This window comes from Oncorhynchus mykiss, chromosome 10, assembly GCF_057628025.1.
Source record: "Oncorhynchus mykiss isolate SJ-2025 chromosome 10, ASM5762802v1, whole genome shotgun sequence".
Classification (NCBI taxonomy): Eukaryota; Metazoa; Chordata; class Actinopteri; order Salmoniformes; family Salmonidae; genus Oncorhynchus; species Oncorhynchus mykiss.
Genome location: NC_143031.1, coordinates 16,256,734 through 16,282,980, shown reverse-complemented (window position 1 = coordinate 16,282,980; position 26,247 = coordinate 16,256,734). Strand labels below are relative to the sequence as shown.

Sequence of the window (26,247 nt, the reverse complement as noted above, 5' to 3'; positions counted from 1 at the left end):
GTTTCACTAAACAGTTTCCTGTGTGTATGAAGGAGATATTGACAACTGGGAAGTACTGGAGTCAACATGGCCAGCATCCCTGTGGAACGCTTTCGACACCTTGTAGTCCTTGCCCCAACGAATTGAGGCTGTTCTGAGGGTGAAGGGGGCCGCAACTCAATATTAGGAAGGTGTTCCTAATGATTTGTACACTATATAGAGTCTAAACTGTTGTAGGGAAGTAGGGAATGTTTAAGGTTATTGGTTAACATCACATTTGTGGTAAAAGTAAAACTTGGGTCCTTGCAAAGCCAGGAAATGGATGAGTCTCTCAGCCTTGAGCACAGTACAGCATGCAGAATGTGATATTTCAATGCCCTCTTGTGGTGGGCTAATCTGCATGATATCACTGAGGGTGTCTTACTAATGTTAGGTTTTGGTATACAGTACAGAAAAATAGACTAACAACACCACCACTCTTGTCAAGAGGGCGCAACCACATCTACTTTCTAATGGGGCTGAATAAATTCTGCATGCCTCCCCGGTTCCTCCAAATACAGTACTACCGAATCACCATCGAGAGCGTCCTGACTGGTTACATCACGGCCTGGTACGGGTTTTAATCCATACAAGACAGCAAGGCCCTCCAGTTGGAGGCTAAGATGGCCCAGTACATCACTGGAACCGTGCTCCCACCCATCCAGGACATCTACTCAAAACGGTGACTGAGGAATGCTCGCAGCATCATCAAGGACTCCACACACGAGCTGCTCTCTCCTTTGGTCTCGGAGCATGAGGTCTGATACCAACAGGCTCAGAGATTCTATCTACTGCTGCTGAACAATTTAAATGGACTGACGCTGCACCTTAGCACACATGCATTCATGAACACACACATTTACAGTTGAAGTCTGAAGTTTACTTACACCTTAGCCAAATACATTTAAAGTCAGTTTTTCACAATTCCTGACATTTAATCCTAATAAAAATTCTCTGTCTTAGGTCAGTTAGGATCACCACTTTATTTTAAGAATGAAATGTCAGAATAATAGAGAGAGTGATTTATTTAAGCTTTTATTTCTTTCATCACATTCCCCGTAGGTCAAAAGTTTACATAGACTCAATTAGTATTTGGTAGCATTGCCTTTAAATGGTTTAACTTGGGTCAAACGTTTTGGGTAGCTTTCCACAAGCTTCCCACAATAAGTTGGGTGAATTTTTGCCCATTCCTCCTGACAGAGCTGGTGTAACTGAGTCAGGTTGCCCACCAATTTTCTATAGGATTGAGATCAGGGCTTTGTGATGGCCACTCCAATACCTTGACTTTGTTGTCCTTAAGCCATTTTGCCACAACTTTGGAAGTATGTTTGGGGTCATTGTCCATTTGGAAGACCCATTTGCGACCGAGCTTTAACTTCCCGACTGATGGCTTGATGATGCTTCAATATATCTACATAATTTTCCTTCCTGGTGATGCCATCTATTTTGTGAAGTGCACCAGTCCCTCCTGCAGCAAAGCACCCCTACAACATGATGCTGCCACCCTTGTGCTTCACGGTTGGGATGGTGTTCTTCGGCTTGCAAGCCTCCCCCTTTTTAATCCAAACATAGCGATGGTCTATATGGCCAAACAGTTCTATTTTTGTTTCATCAGACCAGAGGACAATTCTCCAAAAAGTATGATCTTTGTCCCCAGGTGCAGTTGCAAACTGTAGTCTGGCTTTTTTATGGCGGTTTTGGAGCAGTGGCTTCTTCCTTGCTGAGCGGCCTTTCACGTTATATCGATATAGGACTCGTTTTACTGTGGATATAGATACTTTTGTACCTGTTTCCTCCAGCATCTTCACAAGGTCCTTTGCTGTTGTTCTGGGATTTATTTGCACTTTTCACACTGTTGTGTCTTTGGCTATGCTGGATTAAGTGATATGACATGCTATTCTATAAAATAATTTATCTGTAATTAATATTACCTGATTGAGCTAATCATGTAAATGTAATTAACTAGAGAGTCGGGGCACCACAAAATAATATTTATAGAGCTGTTAGTAGTAATATTTTACATCAATAGCAGTCAATATTAATCGTCACCTTAATTCAGTCTCATCTGAAAGTTGTACATTTTTGGTTATCTTCGCGAACCCTGGCTAACAAGTGGAATCAGCGATACAAAATTGGGTTTAATTATTTATTTACTAAATACCTAACTAATCACACAGAATTACGCATACACATAATTAATCATAACTTGATTACAAATTACGTCATAAAGGAAAACGTCCCTAGCAGGCGGAACAGATATGACAGCTTGTTACACAAAAGAAAAGGGTCTGGGTTTGAGTGAAAGAGCGGGAAGACTGAGGAACAAAGGGCGAAGCTGTGCTATTGTAAATACAGTATCTTATGCATTCTAGATTACTGCCGATTTGGAAAAGGAAAATGCAATAAATATTTACTCTGAGCTGCGCTTCAGTAGGTTGGTGGTAGATGGAAGGCCGTGTTGCCAAACCGAGTCCTTTGTCCTTTGAAGAATGTCTCTGGTGGTCAATTGGATACGTTGTAGTAACGTCGTTGTGTGATAGACGGGGTACTCTGTCTATTCCTTCCTAACCCTCGTTTGCAGCTGCTGTTGCTAACTCAACGGCTAGGAGATATCACTTCTGCAGTGAATAAGAGTTCAAAGTTCATACCATTCGCAACCAAAGCTCACGCTGATGTGGCTTCGTTCTGTAGTTATTATCGGACCGTCGTCCTCACTGTTCCTTGGAACAGGAGGTTATATTGTCGTCAAGGCTTTATATAGGAAGGGAGAGGAGGGTGTGTTTGAAACGTTTTATAGCCCATGTCCCTTCGCAGGGGCGGGCCACTGATTGAGCAGAGCCCTACCTTATGAAAACCCAAATATCACATTTTAGAAGCTAAAATCACATTTCATCCCATCACGAATAATTTCATATTCAAACATTTAAATTAAACAACAATTCCATTTGATTCCGATAACTCTGATGTGTAGACTTTCCACTGTAGAGTTTGTCATCTTATCATTGATGAGAATGTCTCAGATGCAAACCGAACTGACATCATATTCATTAAGTACCACCGCATATGTTCAATTGGTCAGATGACCAGAATATAGTTCATTTCCCCTCACCTTCTGATGTTCGCAGAATCTCTATGTTAACCAAGGGTTTTGCAAATGTAACATTAGTAGGATAGAGAGAGGAAAAAGGGGGGTAACAGGTATTTATGACTGTCATAAACCTAACCCCAGGCCAACGTCATGACAACACCAAAGTACATTCATCTCTAGGACACAGAACACATCTCCTTCCTGAGCAGTATGATGGCTGCGTGGTCCCATGGTGTTTATTCTTTCGTACTATTGTTTGTAGAGATGAATGTGGTACCTTCAGGTATTTGGAAATTGCTCCCAAGGATGAACCAGACTTGTGGAGATCTACAAAAAAAATTCTGAGGTCTAGGCTGATTTATTTTGATTTTCCCATGATGTCAAGCAAAGAGGCACCGAGTTTGAAGGTAGGCCTTGAAATACATCCACAGGTAAACCTCCAATTGACTCAAATTATGTCAATTAGCCTATCAGAAGCTTCTAAAGCCATTTCATCATTTTATGGAATTTTCCAAGCTGTTTAAAGGCACAGTCAACTTAGTGTATGTAAACTTCTGACCCACTGGAATTGTGATACAGTGAGTTATAAGTGAAATAATCTGTCTGTAAACAATTGTTGAAAAAATTACTTGTGTCATGCACAAAGTAGATGTCCTTACCGACTTGCCAAAAGTATAGTTTGTTAACAAGAAATTTGTGGAGTGGTTGAAAAGCGAGTTTTAATGACTCCAATCTAAGTGTATGTAAACTTCCGAATTCAACTGTATAGACATTCATTCTACACACACATCACAACTTCTGCTACACATGTTATTATACTGCTTAATTTATACACTTGCCCACAACCTTCCCCAATACAGGTGTAAATATTGGACTATAAATTGTGCATTCCTGTATTATAATAAATGCTAACATGTTTATTCTATTCTAATGCCATTTACTTTGTATTCTCATATTTTATTATTTAGTGTTGCATTGTCGAGAAGGAACCTGCAAGTAGCATTTATTTGGACGATGTATACCATGTGTATCCCGTACATACAACTATGGAACCCTAACCTGTTCACCGGATGTGCTACCTTGTCCCGGACCTGCTGTTTTCGACTCTACCGCTCCAGCAGTCTCTAACTCTGAATGCTTGGCTATGAAAAGCCAACTGACATTTACTCCTGAGGTGCTGACCTGTTGCACCCTCTACAACCACTGTGATTATTATAATTATTTGACCCTGCTGGTCATCTATGAATGTTCAAACATTTTGGCCATATACTGTTATCATCTCAACCTGGCAAAGCCAGAAGAGGACTGGCCACCCCTCAGAGCCTGGTTCCTCTTTAGGTTTCTTCCTAGGTTCTAGCTTTTCTGGGGTATTTTTCCTAGCCACCGTTCTTTTACATCTGCATTGCTTGCTGTTTGTGGTTTTAGGCAGGGTTTCTGTATAGAACTTAGTGACATTGGCTGATGTTAAAAGGGCTTTATAAATACATTTGATTGATTGATTGAATACAATTTGAACATATTTTTACCATTTTTACCATATCACTTTTTAGAATGTCAATATATAGCCTAATCATTGGACAAATGTAATTTCAGTAAGTATTTCCCGTTTTTGAAGTACCCATGCATAAATGACCCAATTTGTCAGTAAACAGGAAGGTTTTTTTTGTGTGAAGATGTCCGGGAAAGGATATGAAAGCCTCAAATTTCAAAACTCTGAAAACACTGTTGGTGCAATACATTTGACATTTGCTGCAGAGCATAGCCATAGGCATTTGTTGGCACGACAATGTTCTCGTTCGTGGCTACACAGTCTCCCATCTCTTTTCCCCATATGTGACTTCATTTCAGGCTTGTAAATTGTACTTTGATCTCATTCTCATTTAGGGCCCGTAAGTGACAACTAAAATGCTAACTTCCCAATGGGAAATGGATTTCCATAGTATGTTTTGCCAACATAAGCATCCTTCTATTTGTATATGTTCATGTTGAGTAGTAATAGGCCTATCACTAACCCTGATCCTAGAGTGTGCATGCACGTATTGTTCCACCTCTAACCTGATTCAACAAGACCCTGACTATTGTGTTTTAGTGCTGTGCTCTCCTAAAATTCTACAATAAAGAATACATTCTCTACCTTAACAATTGTTTTAATTCCAAAAAACATGGCAAGCCATGGGTGAAAAAGCTTATTTAGGCCAGGGAAAGTCTATTTGAACCCAGTCTGTAATACCTACACGTTTCAACTAGACAACCATAGTCCCTGTGCCCAAGAATGCCAAGGTAACTTGTCTAAATGATTATCACCCCGTAGCATGCACATTTGTAGTCATGAAATGCTTTGAAAGGCTGGTCATGGCTCACATTAACACCATCATTCCAGAAACCCTGGACCCACTCCAATTCACATACCGCCCCAACAGATGCAATCTCTATTGCACTCCACACCGCCCTTTCCCACCTGGACAAAAGGAACACCTACAGTATGCGAGAATGCTGTTCACTGACTACAGCTCAGGATTTAACACCATAGTGCCTTCCAAGCTCAGGACCCTGGGACTAAACACCTCCCTCTGCAACTGGTCCCTGGACTCTCTGACGAGCCACCCTAAGGTGGTAAAGGTAGGCAACAACACATCCGCCACGCTGACCCTCAACATGGGGGCAACTCAGGGGTGTGTGCTTAGTTCCCTCCTGTACTCCCTGTTCACCCACTATTGTGTGGCAAAGCACAACTCCAACATCATCATTAAGTTTGCCGACTACAAGATGGTGGTAGGCCGCTTGGTATGGCAACTGCTTGGCATCTAACCGTAAGGTGCTACAGATGGTAGTGCATATGGCACAGTACATCCCTGGGGCCAAGCACCCTGCCATCCAGGACCTCTATACCAGGCGGTGTCAGAGGAAGGCCCTAAAAATGGTCAGACTCTAGCCACCGAAGTCATAGACTGTTCTCTTTGCTACCGCACAGCAAGTGGTACCGGAGCACCTAGTCTGGGACCGAAAGGCTCCTGAACAGCTTCTATCCCCAAGCCATAAGACTGCCGAACAGTTAATCAAATGTCTACCCTGATTATTTGCAGGACCCCATTTTTATTTGCATGGACTTTCTTGCGCTGGCTCTATGCACACTTACTGGACTCTACCCACACACTCACACATACTACACACACACTATATATGCTCACACACCTAAAACACACATGCACATTTACACCACACCCACTCTTTCACATATGCTGCTGCTACTCTCTTTATTATCGATCCTGATTGTCAAGTCACTTTTACCACTACCTACATGTACATATTACCTCAACTATCTTGTACCCTTGCACATAGACTCAGTACTAGGACTCCTGTATATCATCTCCTTATTGTTATTTTATTGTGTTAGAATTTTTGGCTGACTTTTCTTACTTTATAACTGCATTGTTGGGAAAGGAAGGCTCATAAGTAAACACGTCACGGTAAAGTCCACCTGCTGTATTCAGCGCACGTGACAAATACAATTTGATTTGAATAGGCTCAAATGAACAGCAACAATGGGCTACGTGGATGGGCGTTCAGATCAACGCGAAATCTGGCGCCACGTGAAAGAAAATAGTTCCTCATTCAAATCGTAGCCCCTTTAGCACGATCCAAAACAATCTCTGCCTCTGTTTCAGGAGTAAACTTCAGTAATCGAATAGAAGCGGTGTGGCCTGAGGAGAGATGGTGATAGGATTTGACAAGCTTGCCCCACTACTCCATTCAGTCATCCATTGAAATATGTTCCTTTGAATGAGGGGTGTACTCCGATTCTGTTACAAAGGTTTCGTGTGTTGCAAAACGTTTTGCTACAGAAATCGTTTACTCCAAACTAAAAACCTTTTGTAACGAAAACGAGAGTTTCTAGTTGACAAATTCAAGTAGACCCCCTCCCCGTTTAGGTCCATTTGCTCGGTTTGCTTCCGTTTGGTTGTTAAACGGTAAATAGCCTAAGTCTATGGCCGGTGGTGCAATCATTATTCCAAAACGTTTTGCCACGGAAACGTTTTACTCCAAACGGAAATACCGCGAGAGTTTCCATTGGACAAATGCATGTAAATCCCTCCCCATTTCGTTCTGTTTGGTTCCTAGTGAATACACCCCTGGAAATTGTCGTGGTGTGTGCTGCTGTCTATTTCGCCCATTCGTGCACAGCCCGATTAGGGTGGCTAGATTGATACATGTGTGTATCACATCTTTACCATCGTTATATCTTATGTCTTCTATTTTTCTACACCGGCTTCTCATCGGAAACCAAACATCTAGCTTGGGAGAGAAGATTTGCAGTCTCGCCAAACAATGAGGTAAGGGCGTGGAAAATCTGATCTGTGCACTTGCCTGTTTTGTTTCGATATTCTATAATGTTACAATTTCGCGTTTGCAACCTTGATGTTAATTGTCATGATTCTTTTTTTTTTATAAAGGAACACATTGTATCCTCACAATGGTAGAATGTCCCGTGTCATTTATTTTTTTATTCTCAAAATGACAAAATGTTCAACAAAAGAGGCTACGAACATGATTTATGGTTAGGCTATGCACATGTGGGGCATAGCATTAGCAAAATAGTAGACTACCGGTGTTTTATACCTATCTGATAAAACATGACCATACTCAGGCTGCTGCAGATGTAGGCCTATTTATCATATTTAGACGACTGGTTATAGCCCGCCCCCATACAGTGTAGTTTGTAGCCTATCTCAAGGGGAAAATATTTGCAATGTCACATTTTCTCCAGTAGCCTAGATTCTCGCTTTCAGCCAAGTTATGGTCCAAACGTAAGCTTCTTATTATACAAAATTCTGATTTAAAAACAACTCGCTGTGGCACTTCGCTAACTCAACTTCTTGAAGATGTTGACACTGAGAAGACACTATGGCCTTGATAATAGGATGTAGGCCAGGGATCATCAACTAGCTCTTGATCATTCATGACTCTCCGTTCCATTACATTACACATATGAGTCATTGGACGAAGGCATTTTCTTTAGGGGGGAGTTTTAAGAATCGCGACGCTCGGTCTGAACATCGCTTGAGGTATGGTTTTTGGAAACCATATCAGCAATAAGTCATTTTTGAAAGCAAAAGGTTACCTTGATACACACCTTTTTATAGGGTCAGGTTTCCCACACAGCAATATTTTCATCTTTAAAGCGCTTGTTTACGGAAAACAGACGACTACTTGCGCAATTAGCTACCTGCATCTCCGAACTCCTGTGTGTAAATAGAAGAGACTCCACAAACGTGTTGTCACTGAGAAATACTTTCGGCTGAAACTGTGTTGAAACAGTAAGTGTGTATTTTGCACTTGTGAAATTATTTAGATGTTATATGAAAGTAGATGGATTTGTTTATATATCCGTACCACAATTGACAATCGGTTCACGTTTAGATGGTGTGTTTTGGCTTCCGGAGAGCCAATTCGACGCTTTAACAGAACCTGTAATGTCCTTGAACTAAGAAGTATCGTTAGGCACATTTAGTCCAATATTGGGTTAATCATCAACTAGATTCAGCCGAAGGTCGATTTTTTTTCTTGATTGGATGGTCAGGGGTCAGAACATAATTACAAATAACTTGTACTCTGCAAGAGTTCCCAAACCAATATAATATTTGACTAAAACATAATCCTTTCAAAACTTGTGTACATTTGTATACGATCACCTTTATGTCTCTGTTCTGCGTGAGAATACTTTGGAACAGATTTCCTAAATTCAATTCACTTTGAACCAGGGAGGTCACTAGGGCCTGGCTTTCGTGGCTTTAGCCCGAAATAATTTTGGGTCAGCCCAGAATCTTTGGCGCTCCTGCTATGGTGTAAAAAATAATGATTGCGCTTAGTTCATTGAGCTATGGTTCCGTGAAACTCCCAAATTCATCCAACCTTTATAATCCGCCACTTTTCAGAATGGTGCCATGTCTAGCAAGATCACTTAATGATTCATTAGTATTCTACATAACAAACCGATTATAATATCATGATAATGTTCGGCTACTCTTATACTAAAACACCACGTAATTTATTGTGCTGAAATGTTGAATATGCTTTGATTGAAACAATACAGGTGGCTCTGTTAAACTCCATCTTCTCTAACATTCGATTAAACCGTAGTTAGGCTGATTAACCTACATCATTCAAGAGGATCGAAATGCATATTTCCATGAAATTGATTGGGATCAAATGGTTGGCATTCATGCAGCATGGACGTTTCACCTGTACTACTTGAAGAATTTGAATTCAAGATTGACAGTGATCACGTATAAATAAGGTAGGCCTAATTTTGTGTTTTAGGATTTAAAAAATTGAACATTTTCACTGTGCCACGTGTGGACATAGGCAACAGTGCAATTTGGATGTATGTATTGTGCATTGTATGTATATTCTAAAATTATTTTATTCAATAGGTTACATGTCTGCACCAACATTCATTCAGAAATTATGATGTAATAATAATAAATAATTATGCTCTGGTAGGCTACCAAAACAAACAGCGCTTCACCATTGGTTATAATAAATGTCAATAATAATAGATGTAAAACAATTGCCACCTGTGGTCAACTGATAATTCCAGCACTGTTTTGATTGGGACAGCATCGTTGCACTACTTTAGGACAAGCATGGGAACTCCACTTGATAAATAAATCAATGTCAGATTTTTGTTTTCACTTCATCTCCGTTTGGATATTTGGTTTTAGAATTAGGCTGGGAAATCTTAGCTAAGTTGAGGTGAGTGATCATTAGTCAAACAATTAAAAGCAATGCAGATCTTCTCTACACACACATTACACCTATAGCCTACCTAATGAGCTTCCCTGATGTTTTCCTTTTCTGATTCATTTCAGTCACTTAGCCTACTTATGCAAATACACATTTTTACACTATTCCCATATGCTATTCAAGTCATCTGACATCTTTGTTGGCTAGGCTACTTGCTCATAGATCATTTAAAATATTATTGTAACAGTAGGACAACCAACTAAATAACCTCCATATGGGGTTACTGACCACAATCCATTGAATGTAATAATAATAAGTGTTGATTATTTGGCCTTGTGGAAAATTGCTGTAGATTGTGTTTTGTCACATTGCGAGCGCATAGCCCTACAGTCGGGAGTCCCGCAATTGGGCAGCCCGCGTAGCAAATATCAAGCATGCTGATTGTTGAGATGTGGTTGTCAGTGAACAGCAGGTGGCCCCTGAAAGGTCTTTTGCAATATTTCAAAATACAATTGCGGGAAAAAACAGTTTGGATATGTAAGTGCCAATGGAAAGTTGGTGGACTAATTTCCTCATATTTTGTCCACTCTATTCATGGGCCTATGCTATTGGTTGCACTTAAGAAATGGGTCATTCATTTTATTGATCTTAGTATGTCAATGTCAAAGTAACTTGTAATTTTGGTCATTTGTGTGGTGTAAAAGATAATTGTGTAATGTAATATGACGTCGAATTGCAGGAAATTATTTTAGAAAAGGCAATTTTTTTTCTTGGACCTGCAAACCCCTCAGACTCTGGTCTTCAGGACTGATCCCCAAATGTTATGAAACTCTGGTGACCGTCCTGCTCGGAGCTGATTTGCTGGTGTCTTTAGTCTTTTATAAAAATAAAAACATATTTAAATTTTTTAGCTCTGGGAACTTGGGGTGCCAAATAAAATCGCCCACAGGCCACCAGTTGGGCAACCCTGATGTAGGCTATGATAACATCATAATGCTAGTGTGTAGGATTACTGCAGGGTATGTGCAATTGCTTTTCTTACACTTAAAGTATTTCTTCACAACGGGAGAGACTAAATGCATTTGCGTTGTTATACAGAAAGGAAATGGACGTGTCACTGTGCAGTGTGCACCTATCCAAGCCAGAGTGAGTGAGGTGAGTGTATCTCCCCCATAAGGTTGGACCTCAGAGGTCAGGTCGTCCTTTAGAGTTCATTACTATCCCAGCAGCTGTGGTGTAATGGTGTGAGCAGAGACCCTCTCTCAACCAGCTATAGAGGATGAATGCAGAAGCCTAATCCCTGAGGTATCAGCAGAGAAGGCCCCAAAGCTCCCCACCAGAGTGGGAATCAGGTTCCATTAACACTCATCCTTGATTACATGACATCATGTGCAGACTAATGTCATAACCCCCAGGAAATGCTGCCAGTAAATGAAATTCAACCTGATGGACATGTCAATAGATAAAGTAGTGGATGGATGATAACGCTGTCTGAGAAGCAGGTATCCTGTGATAGGGACAGTTTCCTGGATACAGATTAAGCCTAGTCCTGGACAAAAAAGCTTGCTCAATTTGAAATAGTCCAGGACTAAGCTTAAACAGCGTCCAGGAAACAGTCCCAAATGTCAGATTTAGTCAACCATCTATCTACTGAAGCAAAGTTTGCATCTGCTGTTTTCAAGAGAGGGGAAGAAACCTCAAAGGAAGGAAGTACAAAGGGGTGAAACAGGCTTAGAGAAGAACTCATGCTAATGTATAAATGTTAAAGCTACATTACTTACAATATAGTAAACTATCCCATATGACTCAAATGATCACTTTGCCATTAAATAAATGCTTCATAAACTTGACTGAAGGGGATGTATGGCAAACAGACAGATGGGAAAGGATGAGGAACGAAAGGCTGATTGTGAGAGATGTCAGCACATTAACATCACTTCAAGCTGCAGAGTCTTTCAGTATGTGGCTGTCAGTGAGATGACCGTGGTTAGTCACACACATTAAAAATAGCTGTCACTCATGCCTTTCCTCAGGACTGGTGGCTTGCTCTCTCACCCGCACACACACCTCTGCAGTACAATAGACAGACACAGTCTCACATGCCACTATACACTATTATGGACACACAAGCACACAAAGGGTGGGGGACATTTCTGTCTGAGTTGATACAACTTTTCCAGTTATTTCTGAAGTCATGAGCCAGGGCTTGAAGGTGTGAGGCGCTTGAATTCTGTCTTTCTATTTTTAAATACATCTTGCTTCTCTATTTCTGCCTATGTGTATGAGTGTCTCGGTGCCTTCGGTTTTTACGTTATTATAGTGATAGCCTTTATACTTGTAGCTAGCAAGATGAAAAGTCACTAGGCTATTATTCGCTATCCATTATAGGTATATACAGAAAGCCTGTTTTCTTGAATTGTAAAGTTGGGTTGAAGGTGGAGCTGTGAGTGTTTGTATAATGCTCTATAGGTTGGAATATTCTGTGTCTCTATGCATTTATTTGTTTTCAGAGTGAAGTCAGACAGTCTGTGGCTGAAACACTGTGTCACCCAGGCCACATTCATAGTTGGCAATAGTTGGCTAAGCAGCACGAACAGACCAGTGACCTGGCTAGAGTGAGTCAGGGTGTGAGTTGGCTCATTTAATGCTAGCTCTGGTTCCTCTTTTTGGGGTGAGCCTCAGTACTCAGAAGTGGCTTCATCTCCTTGTCTCCTCTACTTATTATGCACTGATCTGAAAGTATTTGAGAGGCGTAAATGCAATATGATGGATGACCTGCCAGGGTTGTGTTCAGTACGCCACGCAGCAGAAAACATTTTAAAAACGTTTTGCAACAGAACTCAAATGAGAACTATTTATTGGATAAATCCAGGTAGTCTATCTCTGTTTCAGTCCACTTTCTTCCGTTTAGTGCATAAAAAACACAAACCAGGTATTTCTAATCCATCTTTTTGAAATGCAGATGAAAGGAAACATCTTTAAATTATTACAAACGATCTTGGAAACCTCTACCAAAATATCATGATCTTTGACTCACCCTTTTAGAAGAACGATGGTGGCCAGCTGGTTTCTGTTATCTCAGTGCTACAACTAATGACAACCATACACATCAATCATAATATTTTATGACACCCACCTTCTAACCTTCTAACCCACCTTCTATATATCCCCACTTGTAATATAAATATATATTTCTTTGAAAGCAATTTTGGTGCATTGTATTAACTTTGGTTTATTACAAACTATAGACCATTTCCATGGTCTATAACCCAACCAAGCCGCACTGCTTAACACAGTGCGCATCCAACCCGGAAGCCAGCCACACCCATGTGTCGGAGGAAGCACAGTGCACCTGGCAGCCTTGGTTAGCGTGCACTGCGCCCGGCCCGCCACAGGAGTCGCTGGTGCGCGATGAGACAAGGATATCCCTACCAACCAAACCCTCCCTAACCCGGACGACGCTAGGCCAATTGTGCGTCGCCCCACGGACCTCCCGTTCGCGGCCGGTTGCGACAGAGCCTGGGCGCGAACCCAGAGTCTCTGGTGGCACAGCTGGCGCTCTGGAGGCCCTCATTTCTATGGTCTATTGATGAGGTTTATGACTAAAGTGCATGGAGATGGAATTTCCTTAACCTAGAGGCAGGCATATGACTATCCGGTTTATGACATTTATGACAACAAAAACAACAACTCAATATTAGGAAGGTGTTTTTAATGTTTGGTTTACTCAGTGTGGTTTGTTTTATATTTATAAGAGCTGATAAGAGCTAACCCAGTGTGTTTGAAAGCATTCCCCAGTGAACAAGGCTCTGGAGTGAAATGTCCCCTAGTAGGTACAGATCTAGGATCAGATCTGGACCTAACCTTAACCATCAGTGGGGAAAATGCTTAACTCACTCAAGATCAGCATCTAGGCAACTTCACCCTAATGCTCACCTAGTGTGTTTGATAGCATTCATTACCCTAGTGAGCAGGAAGTTGCAGTGGCACCAACACTGAATTTGTGTCTACACTTCACTCATCGCATGTCTCATTCTGTAGCCGCTCCATCAATTATTTTCACACCTCTACCACCATCTGGCAATGTCTCTGTGTCTCTGTCAACTAGTGTCTGTCTGTCTCTCAACTAGTGTCTGACTGCTTGCGTGTGCGCACATGAATGTGTACTTCCTGTCTAAGCTTAGACACGAAGACAAAACTGTGTGAAAGTGATGATAATATTATGACCTCTCAGTAGCATACAGCACATTTGGCCTTGGATATGTACTGAGCAGAACGCTAAATCTGTCAGTACTCGAAGATCAAGTCAACACTGTAGTTGAGTCAGGCTCCCTGATTTACAGTCTGTATTTTAGGGTACATTGAGAGAACTGAAAGTAAGCCCTAAACACACTTGCCGCTATTCTTAGACACGTTCAATAGCTTTAGTGGCTCTGCTATTGTATGTGGGTGTTTCAATTACCTGTGTGTCTTTGTTTGTGTGTCTCTGTCAGACTTTCTATGCAGCACTGGTGTGTTTGTGTGTGACCTGTGTTTGTTGTCACTGCTGCAGGGCTGGACACACACACACACACACACACACACAGGCACCATGGGTTCTGTAAACAAACTCAACCCCTGATACAGAACAACTCCTAGAAACCAAGAGAGGTGGAGGGAGGGAGATGTGGGTGAAGACAGGGAAAATGGGTTGAGTTGAAAGGCGCACACACACACACGTGAGGAACAGGAATTTGCACTGCCTTTAGGTAGACCTGAGCATCAGATACTGTTTTTAGTCTTTAACCCTTTCATATCTGACTGCATATTACAGTTGACTTTTGTCACATTGTTGTTTTTCAGATAGCCTTTTAGTTAAAGGGTGTCGCCGAAACAGTTATGCAGTCATGTCATCATTTTTCATTAAAGAACCTTCAGAATTTAGGTTGATGTCATAATGTTTTTGTTTATCACTGTACTCAATCAAATGCCTGTCAGATAATGCAGCATGATAGATGGCAGAACTTCTCTGCCTGATTGAGGTAGATTGAAATAAGATTAAATCCCACCACCTCGGAACATAATGCCTTCTGTGTGTGCCTGTGTGCATGCTTTTTGGGTGTTTTTTTTGGGGGGGGGGTGCATATCCTGGTGTACATTTGACATTTGCACCTTTTGTCTGTGTGTATGCCTGTGTGTTTGCAGTGTGTGTGCCTGTGTGCATGCTTTTTGGGTGTTTTTTGTGGGGGGTGCATATCCTGGTGTACATTTGACATTTGCGTATGCCTGTGTGTATGCCAGTGTGTATGCCTGTGTGTATGTTTACACTGTGTATGTTTACAGTGTGTATGCCTTTGTATATGCTAGTGTGTTTGCAGTGTGTCGATAGGCAAAGCCAAGGGCACTGAGCCAGACCATATTAGGCTGCAGTTTGTGAGAGCAGGAAGTGTTCAGGGCTCGGATTCTCCGGGAAGTCGGGGATTGTTTCACGTCTCACACTGCCGCGGAGGAGGAAGTAGCTGAGACTTTCTCACACGCGTTACTGTGGTGACGCCGCATGTGACCTTGCATGGTAGCAGAGTCTGAGAAAACGAATCCACAAAGGCACACTCTGAAAGAGATTATCCAGTACATTTGTATTCTTGTTATCCAGTAGTGGACTATACCCGAAGATCCGATCTGGGACCCGAGCGGGTACGGATCTGACGGTTCTCGGGTAGGTGTAATTTTATTTATTTTTGTATTTTACTCCCCAATTTTGTGGTATCCAATTGTTAGTAGTTACAACTCCCGTACGGGCTCGGGAGAGACTAAGGCCTTGCGTCCTCTTAACACAGCGCGCATCCAACCCGGAAGCCAGCCGCACTAATGTGTCGGCGGAAACACCGTGCACCTGGCGACCTGGCTAGCGCCACAGGAGTCGCTAGTGCGCGATGAGACAAGGATATCCCTACCGGCCAAACCCTCCCTAACCCGGACGACGCTAGGCCAATTGTGCGTCGCCTCACGGACCTCCTGGTCGCGGCCGGCTGCGACAGAGCCCAGGCGCGATCCCAGAGTCTCTGGTGGCACAGCTAGCGCTGCGATGCAGTGCCCTAGAACACTGCGCCACCCGGAAGGCCCTGGGTATGTGTAATTTTAACGGACTTATCCTGAAGGACCTGTACAGATACGTACGTGACTGATACAGTTGTGAGAGAGAGAGAAGTTGTATAATTTATGCTGCTGCTCTTGCTTTTCACGAGAGTGGCACGTGTAGCTTGTTGATGTTGGCCAATCATAAGTCATCAAAGCTGCAATAGGCTACAGTCATAGAGCATCAAGTTAGGAGATGCCTAATCAATGGAAAATGTTATTAAACGTTCAAGTAGAAGGATAGGCTACAATGAACAAGAGCCAACAGGTAGGTTGCTACTTAATATTCTGAATGGAGTTGTTGTTTGTAACTGTGTAGGACGAGAAACTGCATGTTGCTTCAATTAGCCTAGCTAGCTAGCATAACTAGCTTCTCACGATTTTGATGCAGTCAAGACTGGTACTATGTAATCATATTGGATGATAAATAACCTAGCTACTGTATGGCAGCTATTAGTCTACTAAAGTGTGAGTCGGCTTGGTTGGTTGGTGTATCATCTCTCCCGCCGTCCTCCCTGCTCACCGCGTCACTCGCTCACACTCACAGTAGCCTACACACACAGCATGGCCCCTCGCCCCTCTCTACCTCCTCTCCCTCAAGCTTTATCAGCTCTGGTTAATAAAGTTGCTTCCTTCACTCAGATCCCACCTGGTGTGGATCCGACCAGGTCTATACGGAATGAATTTAGTTGTCCTCGGGTCCGTTAGGAACGGGTGTCCTATATTTAGTGTATGCATATTGGGTCCGGGTGGGAAAGCCCCAGGCACATTTCGGAACAGGTCAACATTTTTGGACTAGAGGTTAAGGCCTCTAGTTCTTAGGGCCGGGACGATACCAGTATTGCGATATTCGTTTGTATCGTGGCAAGGAAACAAAACACAGAGGATTTAACTTCTTTAGGAAAAACCTTATGTTGTCATCCAGAGTCACGTATTTATTTCCCAAGCTATAGCGTACCATATTTTACATACAGCAGGTTTTAAAGGTCCAATGTATAAATATTGCGATACTGATATCTTCCCGGGCATAGTAGTTCTCAAAGTAGTGTTCATGAGCCAAAAGTGGTCCCTGGAAATTGCCTACACACACACACACACACCCCTTCAAAATAAAAATCAAAAATGTATTTATCCTTTATTTAACCAGGTAGGCCAGTTGAGAACAAGTTCTCATTTACAACTGCGACCTGTCCAAGATAAAGCAAAGCAGTGCGACAAAAACAACAGACTTACACATGGGAAAAACACACGTACAGTTAATAACACAATCGAAATATCTATATACAGTGTGTGCAAATGTAGTAAGATTAGGGAGGTACGGCAATAAATTGGGCATAGTGGTGAAATATTTACAATTTAGCATTAACACTGGAGTGATAGATGTGCAAGTAGAGATACTGGGGTGCAAAAGAGCAAAAATAAATAACAATATGGGATGAGGTAGTTGGGTGGGCTATTTACAGATGGGCTGTGTACAGGTGCGGTGAGCTGCTCTGACAGCTGATGCTTAAAGTTAGTGAGGGAGATATGAGTCTCCAGCTTCAGTGATTTTTGCAATTCTTTCCAGTCATTGGCAGCAGAGATGAGTGGATTCAGTTATTTCAGCCACACCAGTTGCTGAAAGGTGTATAAAATCGAGTGCACAGCCATGCAATCTTCATAGACAAACATTAGCAGTAGAATGGCCCGTACTAAAAAGCTCAGTGACTTTCAACGTGGCACCATCATAGAATGGCACCTTTCCAACAAGTCTGTTAATCAAATTTCTGCCCTGCTAGAGCAGAATGGGAGTAACTCCCCAAATACAGGTGTGCCAAGCTTGTAGCGTCATACCCAAAAAGACTCGAGGCTGTAATCGCTGCCAAAGGTGCTTTAACAAAGTACTGAGTAAAGAGTCTGAATACTTATGCATATGTGATATTTCAGTTTTTTTTATTTTATACATTTGCACTAATTTCTAAAAACCTGTTTTTGTTTTGTCATTATGGGGTATTGTGTGTCGATTGATAAGGAGAGAAAAAAACATTTTAATCCATTTTAGAATAAGGCTGTAACGTAACAAAATGTGGAAAAGGTCAAGGGTTCTGTATACTTTCCATGCTGTCACTCAAATGGATAGGGGCCTGGCCCACGTGGGAGAAAATGTCGCCGCACAGCTTCCAGAAAAATGGTGCTGAAAAGTCACTCGTGATTGTATCTGTTTACTGTAAAACATTGCTTCGTAAGCTCTTTTAGGCGTCCTGAAGTTCCTCGTCTTGCTCTTACTGGCATAAAGCAACATCGACAACAAAGCAATGTCCACAACAGTGCATTAACTGCACTCAAAACCCAGATATGGGCGATCTCATTATTTCCTTGTCGGAGATGACTGAATTAACTCCTTCCCTCTTTCTTTCCCTCCACACACTCCCTGTTTCTATCTCTCTTCATCTCTCCTCTTCCTTCATCTCTTAATCTCTCTGCCACCCTTTCCCTGTTCATCTCTCTCTCTCTGTCCCTCTCCTCTACCCTTATATTCCTTTCCCTCTTTCCTACATCTTTCTCTCCGCCCCCCCCCCCTTCTCTCTCAGTGAGTCCAGTATCTGCCAGGCGCGGGCCACGGTCATGCTGTACGATGATGCTAACAAGCGCTGGGTGCCAGCAGGCACAGGGGGCCAGGCCTTCAGCAGGGTCCAGATCTACCACAACCCCGTGGCCAACACATTCCGAGTGGTGGGACGCAAGATTCAGGCCGACCAGCAGGTAACTAGTGTACACACACACACCATGAACAGAGAAATTCCGAGGAGGCACTGTCAGATATTCGATTGAGCAAAATGGCTGTTTTATTTTACTTTTTTTAAGCTTTCACGTCTTTCATCAAGTATTTCTGTCCGACTTCTCACTAATCAAACTACTGGGCACAGATGTCAATTCAATGTCTTTTCCACGTTGGTTCAACATCATTTAATTGAAATTATGTGGAAACAATGTTGATTCAACCAGTGTATGCCCAGTGGGTATCTATAATGGCTACAACAGCTGTTGTGAGGTTGGGAGGAACCACTATGGTGGCTCATCAAGATCAAACACATTTTACAGTATATACTGTATTAAACATTTTAATCTGTGATGTCTTGAATCAATAAGTATTCAACCCCTTTGTTATGGCGAGTCTAAATAAGTTCAGGAGTAAAATGTTGCTTATCAAATAACAAGTTACATGGACTCTATCTGCAATAATTTGTTTTTAACATAATTTGGAAATGACTACCTCATCTCTGTACCACACATACAGTCATCTGTAAGGTCCCTCAGTCAAGCAGAGAATTACAAGCATTAATTCAACCACAAAGATCAGGGAGGTCTTCCAATGCCTAACAAATACGGGCACTGAATATCCCTTTGAGCATTATGGAGGTATTAATTGCACTTTGGGTGGTGTATCAATACACCCAGTCACTACAAAGATACAGGCTTCCTTCCTAACTCCGTTGCCGGAGAGGAACGAAACAGCTCAGGGATTTCACCATGAGGCCAATGGGGACTTTAAAACTGTTACAGAGTTTAATGGCTGTGAGAGGAGGACACTGAAGGTCGACCAACAACATTGTAGTTACGCCACAATACTTGCCTAATTGACAGAGTGAAAAGAAGGAAGCCTGTACAGAATAAAAATATTCAGAAACATGCAACTACGCACTAAAGTAATACTTCAAAATAATGTGTCAAAGCAAATCACTTTTTGTCCTGAATGCGAAGTGTTATATTTGGGGCAAATTCAATACAACACTTTATTCAGTACCACTCTCCATATTTTCAAGCATAGTGGTGGCTGCATCATGTTTTGGGTATGCTTGTAATCGTTAAGGACTGGGGATTTTTTCAGGTTAAAAAAAGGAACGGAATGGAGCTAAGCACAGGCAAAATCCTAGTCGGCAAGCTTGGTTCAGTCTGCTTTCCACCAGAGACTGGGAGATGATTTCACCTTTCAGTAGGACAATAACCTAAAACACAAGGCCAAGTCTACACTGGAGTTGCTTACCAAGAAGAGAGTGAATGTTCCTGAGTTATCTGGTAACAGTTTTGACTTAAATTTGCTTGGAAATCTATGGCAATACCTGAAAATGGTTGTCTAGCAATTTTCAACAACAAATCTGACAGAGCTTGAATAATTTGGAAAAGAATAATGGGCAAATGTTGCACTATCCAGGTGTGGAAACTCTTAGACTTACCCACAAAGTTGATAATAACATGAATGTTTTTTTTATGAATGTTTTACAAATGTTTGAATTTTTCTTGAACTTTGAAATTAGAGTATTTTGTGTAGATTATTGACAAAAAAATGACAATTAAATCTATTTTAATCCCACTTTGTAACACAACAAAACGTAGAAAAGGTCAAGGGGTTAGAATACTCTCTGAAAGCACTGTGTGTATATTTACACATTTACAGTACCAGTCAGAGTTTGGACACCTAATTCAAGGGTTTTTCTTTATTTTTACTATTTTCTATTGTAGAATAATAGTGAAGACGACAAACTATGAAATAACACATATGGAATCATGGAGTAATACTTTAGATTATTCAAAATAGCCACACTTTGCCTTGACTTTGCACACTCTTGGCATTCTCTCAACCAGCTTCACCTAGAATGCTTTTCCAACAGTCTTGAAGGCGTTCCCACATATGCTGAGCACTTGTCGGCTGCTTTTCCTTCACTCTGCGGCACACAATTGCCCCAGCGTTGTCCGGGTTTGACCGGAGTAAGTCGTCATTGTAAATAATAATTTGTTCTTAACTGACTTGCCTAGTTAAATAAAGGTTCAATTAATAAAACTCCAGGCTGTATCACAACCGTCTGTGATTGGGAGTCCCATAGGGCGGCACACAATTGGCCCAGCATCGTCCGGGTTTGGCCGGTGTAGGCAGTCATTGTATAAGAATTTTAAGATTTAATAAGATTTAAATACGTTTTTTTCTTCTTTAAAAAAAATTAAGATCATCCCAAACCATCTCATTTCAGTTGAGGTCAGGTGATTGTGGAGGCCAGGTGATCTAATGAGGCATTCCATCGCTCTCCTTCTTGGTCAAATAGCCCTTACACAGCCTGGAGGTGTGATTTGGGTCATTGTCCTGTTGAAAAACGAATGATAGTCCCACTGAGCGCAAACCAGATGGGATGGCATATCGCTGCAGAATGCTGTGGTAGCCATTTTGGTTAAGTGTACCTTGAATTCTAAATCAATCACAGACAGTATCACCAGCAAAGCACCCCCACACCATAACACATCCATGCTTCACGGTGGGAACCACAAATGCGGAGATCATCCGTTCACCTATTCTGTGTCACAAAGACAAGGCGGTTGGACAGATTTCCACCGGTCTAATATCCATTACTCTTGTTTCTTGACCCAAGCAAGTCTTTTCTTCTAATTGGTGTCCTTTAGTAGAGGTTTCTTTGCAGCAATTCGATCATGAAGGCCTGGTTAACGCAGTCTCCTCTGAACAGTTGATGTTGAGATGTGTCTGTTACTTGAACTCTGAAGCATTTATTTGGGTTGCAATTACTGACGCTGGTAACTCTAATGAACTCATCCTCTGCAGGCAGCAGAGGTAACTCTGGGTCTTTCCTGTGGCAGTCCTCATGAGAGCCAGTTTCATCATAGCGCTTGATGGTTTTTGCAACTGCACTTGAATTGACTGACATGTCTTAAAGTAATGATGGACTGCCATTTCTCATTTCTCTTTCTTTTCAGCTTTGAGCTGTTCTTGCCATAATATGGACTTGGTCTTTTACCAAATATGGCTATCTTCTGTATACCACCCATATCTTGTCACAACACCACTGATTGGCTCATTTAGGAAGGAAAGAAATTCCACAAATGTAACTTTTAACAAAGCACACCTGTTAATTGAAATGCATTTCAGGTCATGAAGCTGGTTGTGAGAATGCCAAGAGTGTGCAAAGCTTTCATCAAGGCAAAGTGTGGCTGCTTTGAAGAACCTCAAATATAAAATAGTTTTATTTGGTGACTACATGATTCCATATTTCATAGTTTTGATGTCTCTATTTTACAATGTAGAAAAGAGTGAAAATAAACACCCTTGAATGATTAGGTGTGTCCAAACTTTTGACTGTTACTGTACATACATATGAACACATACACGAGACAACAATGCGGTGCTTGGAGGGTAACATTTTTACTACTGGTCTGGAACCTCTTTGGAGTGTCTGACTGACTTGGACATTATTAGACAAACTGATCTGTAAATCTTGTGAGTGTTGCTATAACACCATATGGGAACCAGTCCCCTTGGTGCTTCCTTGCCCTGTCACACTCAGAGATTTGTAGTTAGGCTTTGTCATTTGTCTGTCTGCTGCAGACCGTGAACATGCAGCCATCAGCCTCTGCTCCTTGAGGTTAGTGTCATTAGTATAGTTTGGGTTGTATGTGTCAGATGTCTTCCTCTTTCTCTCTGGCTTCCCTATCTCACTTCTGTTTACTGTGTGTCACTACCTCTGCTCTCGCACTAACACCTTCCTCTCACACTAGGGTAGTGGAGGACGCACACTAAGACGAAAGAGACCTAGTGTAGCCTAGCCTAACTTGAACCAACTTTTAGTTTAGTTTATCCTAGCCTAGCATCTTAGCACAGTTTACAAAAGCTCTATTGCTTTGGAAAGGGCAATGGAAGGGTCCACACTACTAGTAGCACAAGTGACTAGAGAGACTTAGCCCAGCATATTAGCACAGTTTCACTAATAGCTCTGTTTTCAAATGCACCTCCGCTTCACTGATTCCACAGATGGGGCCAGGCAGGTCACCCGTGATACAAGTCAGTATTCAACGTCCATCCATGTCTGAGGACGTTGGGAGGAGATATGGAAACTGGACACTAGGGGAAACAGTGAGCGCTGTTACCTTCAAGTAGTGTTGTGGATGGGTATAAGCATCTGCCTCTGGTTCAAAAGGTTGCATGTTCAAATCCAGTGATAAAGTTATTTTTCAAATATTTATTCTAAGCATATTCTAAACCTTACCCATTAACCATTCAGAGTTAATGGCTAACCTTAAGAATTTTGCAGCAATTACAGCTGCAAGTCTCTATAAGCTTGGCATATCTACCCACTGGGATTTCTGCCTATTCTTCAAGGCAAAACTGCTCTAGCTCCTTCAAGTTGGATGGGTTCCGTTGGTGTACAGCAATCTTTAATTCATACCACAGATTCTCAATTGGATTGAGGTCTGGGCTTTGACTAGACCATTCCAAGACATTTAAATGTTTCCCCTTAAACCACTTGAGTGTTGCTTTAGCAGTATGCTTAGGGTCATTGTCCTGCTGGAAGGTGAACCTCCGTCCCAGTCTCAAATCGCTGGAAGACTGAAACAGGTTTCCCTCAATAATTTCCCTGTATTTAGCGCCATCCTTCAGTTCTTACCAGTTTCCCATTCCCTGCCGATGGAAAAACATCCCCACGGCATGATGCTGCCACCACCATGCTTCACTGTGGGGATGGTGTTCTCTGAGTGATGAGAGGTGTTTGGTTTGCTCCAGACATAGTGTTTTCCTTGATGGCCAAAAAGCTCAATTTTAGTCTCATCTAACCAGAGAACCTTCTTCCATATGTTTGGGGAGTCTTCCACATACTTCTCCACAACTTTGTCCCTGACCTGTTTGGTGAGCTCCTTGTGCTTCATGGTGCTGCTTGCTTGGTGGTGCCCTTTCCTTAGTGGTGAGAGTGAATACATATGCACGCACCACTTTTCCGTTTTTTAATTTTTTTTAAATAATTTTTTGAAATTAGTTCTTTTTTTTCTGCTCCATTTTACTTTTACTAATTTAATGTCCATTACAAAAAATAAAAATCCATTTAAATTACAGGTTGTAATACCAAAGGGGAATGAATAGTTTTGCAAGGCACTGACTGTAGCACTAGTTGAGCATAAAGGGATACAAGGATTAAACAATTTTGAAATACAAGGTACAAATACAATCTAGGTTCTCTCTCCAGTGTTTACTTACCTACACATGCTATATTCCACACACATTCTCTCAGTGAATGCATACTCTCATTCCACTCATAGTTTCTCATTGTCTTTTACTTCCTGCCTGACACTCCCAGGTGGTGATCAACTGTCCAATCGTCAAGGGGCTGAAGTACAATCAGGCCACAACCAACTTCCACCAGTGGCGGGACGCCCGGCAGGTGTGGGGGCTGAACTTCGGCAGCAAGGAGGACGCCACCCTCTTTGCCAACGGCATGATGCACGCCCTGGAGGTGCTGAGTGCTCTCGGCGACTCGGGTATGACCCACAATATAGGACAAAAATACAATGCATACCAAAAATATATATCGAAAAATAAATGAACGTGAAACGCATTTTGTTTGTTCACTGTGAATTTTTTATAAATTGAACGGAAGGTCGCTCGCCTGTTATTTCTTTCTTGCTGCAATCAGTGATCTGTAATCCACAGTAGGGGAAACTGCACCACTGTGCTCCTCACCACCATTGTTGTTATTATTATTATTATTATTTTTTGTTCGAAGCGGAGGTGAGGAGCGTCGCGCAACGTGATATATATATTTGTTTACAGTGATGTCAGAGGAGGAAAAACAGTATTTGTTGTCTGCAGCCACTTCTTCTAATATCGCAAACGAACGTGGCTGTTTCACCATTAAGGATTCCAGCCTTTATCTAACACCATTGGATAGATTTTGTCAGAAAGGGAGAAGGGAAAGATACTTAAAAAATGCATTTAAACAGGACCGCTAAAATACACATTACTCACTCACTCATTGTCTTTTTCTATCCTCAGGATACTCCTCTCTCCCTCGCCCTGTCCAGAATGGACCCTCCCCAGAGGAGCTGGAGCAGCAGAGGAGGTACCGTTCACATGATTTTAGGGTTTCTTCAGGTGCTGAGTAGTACAGCACCAAATATAAGTTCTCTATAGCTCCAGGTTAATAATGTTCCTGTTGCATACCAACTTACCCACATCTTCATATTGGTTGTGCACAATTATTAGTAAAACACACTCTCTACCTTACAACTTCACACATTTTATATGTCTAAAACACTCTGCGCCTCCCGAGTGGAGCAGCGGTCTAAGGCACTGCATTGCAGACCCATGAGGTGGCACACAATTGGCCCAGCATCATCTGGGTTAGGGGAGGGTTTGGCTGGCTGGGATGTCCTTGTCCCATCGCGTTCTAGCGACTCCTATGGTTGCCAGGTGCATGCACGCTAGCTTCGGTCACCAGCTGTACGGTGTTTCCTCTGACACATTGGTGCAGATGGCGTACGGGTTAAGCGAGCAATGTGTCAAGGAGCAGTGTGGTGAGGTCATGTTTTAGAGGCCGTGTAGCGAAATGCTTGTGTTTCTAGCTCCAACAGTGCAGTAATATCTAACTAACTGTTTCACAAGAATACACACAAATCTAAGTAAAGGAATGGAATTAAGCATACAGTGGGGTAAAAAACAATTTAGTCAGCCACTAATTGTGCAAGTTCTCCCACTTATAAAGATGAGAGGCCTGTAATTTTCATAATAGGTACACTTCAACTATGACAGACAAAATGAGAAAAAAAAAATCCAGAAAATCACATTAGTACGACATCCTAGAACTTTTGGCATACTAACTATATTTACGTCACAAATAGTACTGTTAGTGTAGTTAGTAGGAGTATTCAAAAACCGTTACCTATATTTTTTTATAAATGAAAATGTAGTCTAAAGCTTTTTCAAATAGCACACATAGGCCTACTACTCCCCTGTTCTTAAAATAAGTATTTTACATGCATCAGCCTGAATTTCCAATTCTCCTGATAGGTTAACTCATTGGGGTGGGAATAAAGATTCTAGACAATAGCTTCAGCTGTCTGGTATCAACAGAAGATCAGCTTAATCACTGGTTTATACTTGTGGGTTTTTCGTTTTAGTGAAGCTTATTTTAGCATGCTGGTGCATGTAATCTCCCTTTAGCACTGGTTTTCATAAAAGTATACTAATACTAACTCGTTATTGTTATGCAATTTTGTGCTACTTTAAATTGTTTACATTTTATTTAGTCATTATTTTCTTACCTCTATTTCTTGAACTGCATTGTTGGTTAAGGACTTGTAAGTAAGCATTTCACAGTAAGGTTGTATTTGGTGTGTGTGACATATAATTTGATTTAAAACACTAATCTACAGTACCACACACTAAGTTATAATAGTGATCTTACATTGTACATGGGTGGTATGGTGTGTAGATGATGCGAAGATAATGTGTACATAATATGCAATCATGAGTC

At 41.7% G+C, this 26,247-nt stretch overlaps 1 protein-coding gene across 5 annotated transcripts in view; it reads left to right on the top strand.

Annotated features, from left to right (window-relative positions):
* The first annotated feature begins 6,764 nt into the window (after positions 1-6,764).
* The window catches only part of LOC110534856 (vasodilator-stimulated phosphoprotein), a 39,986-nt gene continuing 20,503 nt past the window's right edge, over positions 6,765-26,247 (top strand). For 2 of the 5 annotated variants that reach the window (XM_090186007.1, XM_021619791.3), the window contains exons 1-4: positions 6,765-7,437; positions 18,535-18,706; positions 24,073-24,253; positions 24,768-24,834. In XM_090186007.1, coding sequence (XP_090042133.1) covers positions 7,433-7,437; positions 18,535-18,706; positions 24,073-24,253; positions 24,768-24,834 — 425 coding nt within the window. In that variant the 5' untranslated portion in view covers positions 6,765-7,432. Of the gene's footprint in view, positions 7,438-7,858; positions 8,422-9,332; positions 9,402-18,534; positions 18,707-24,072; positions 24,254-24,767; positions 24,835-26,247 lie in introns of those variants that run through there. The other 3 variants (XM_090186006.1, XM_036989792.2, XM_036989793.2) reach the window with 3 other exon arrangements.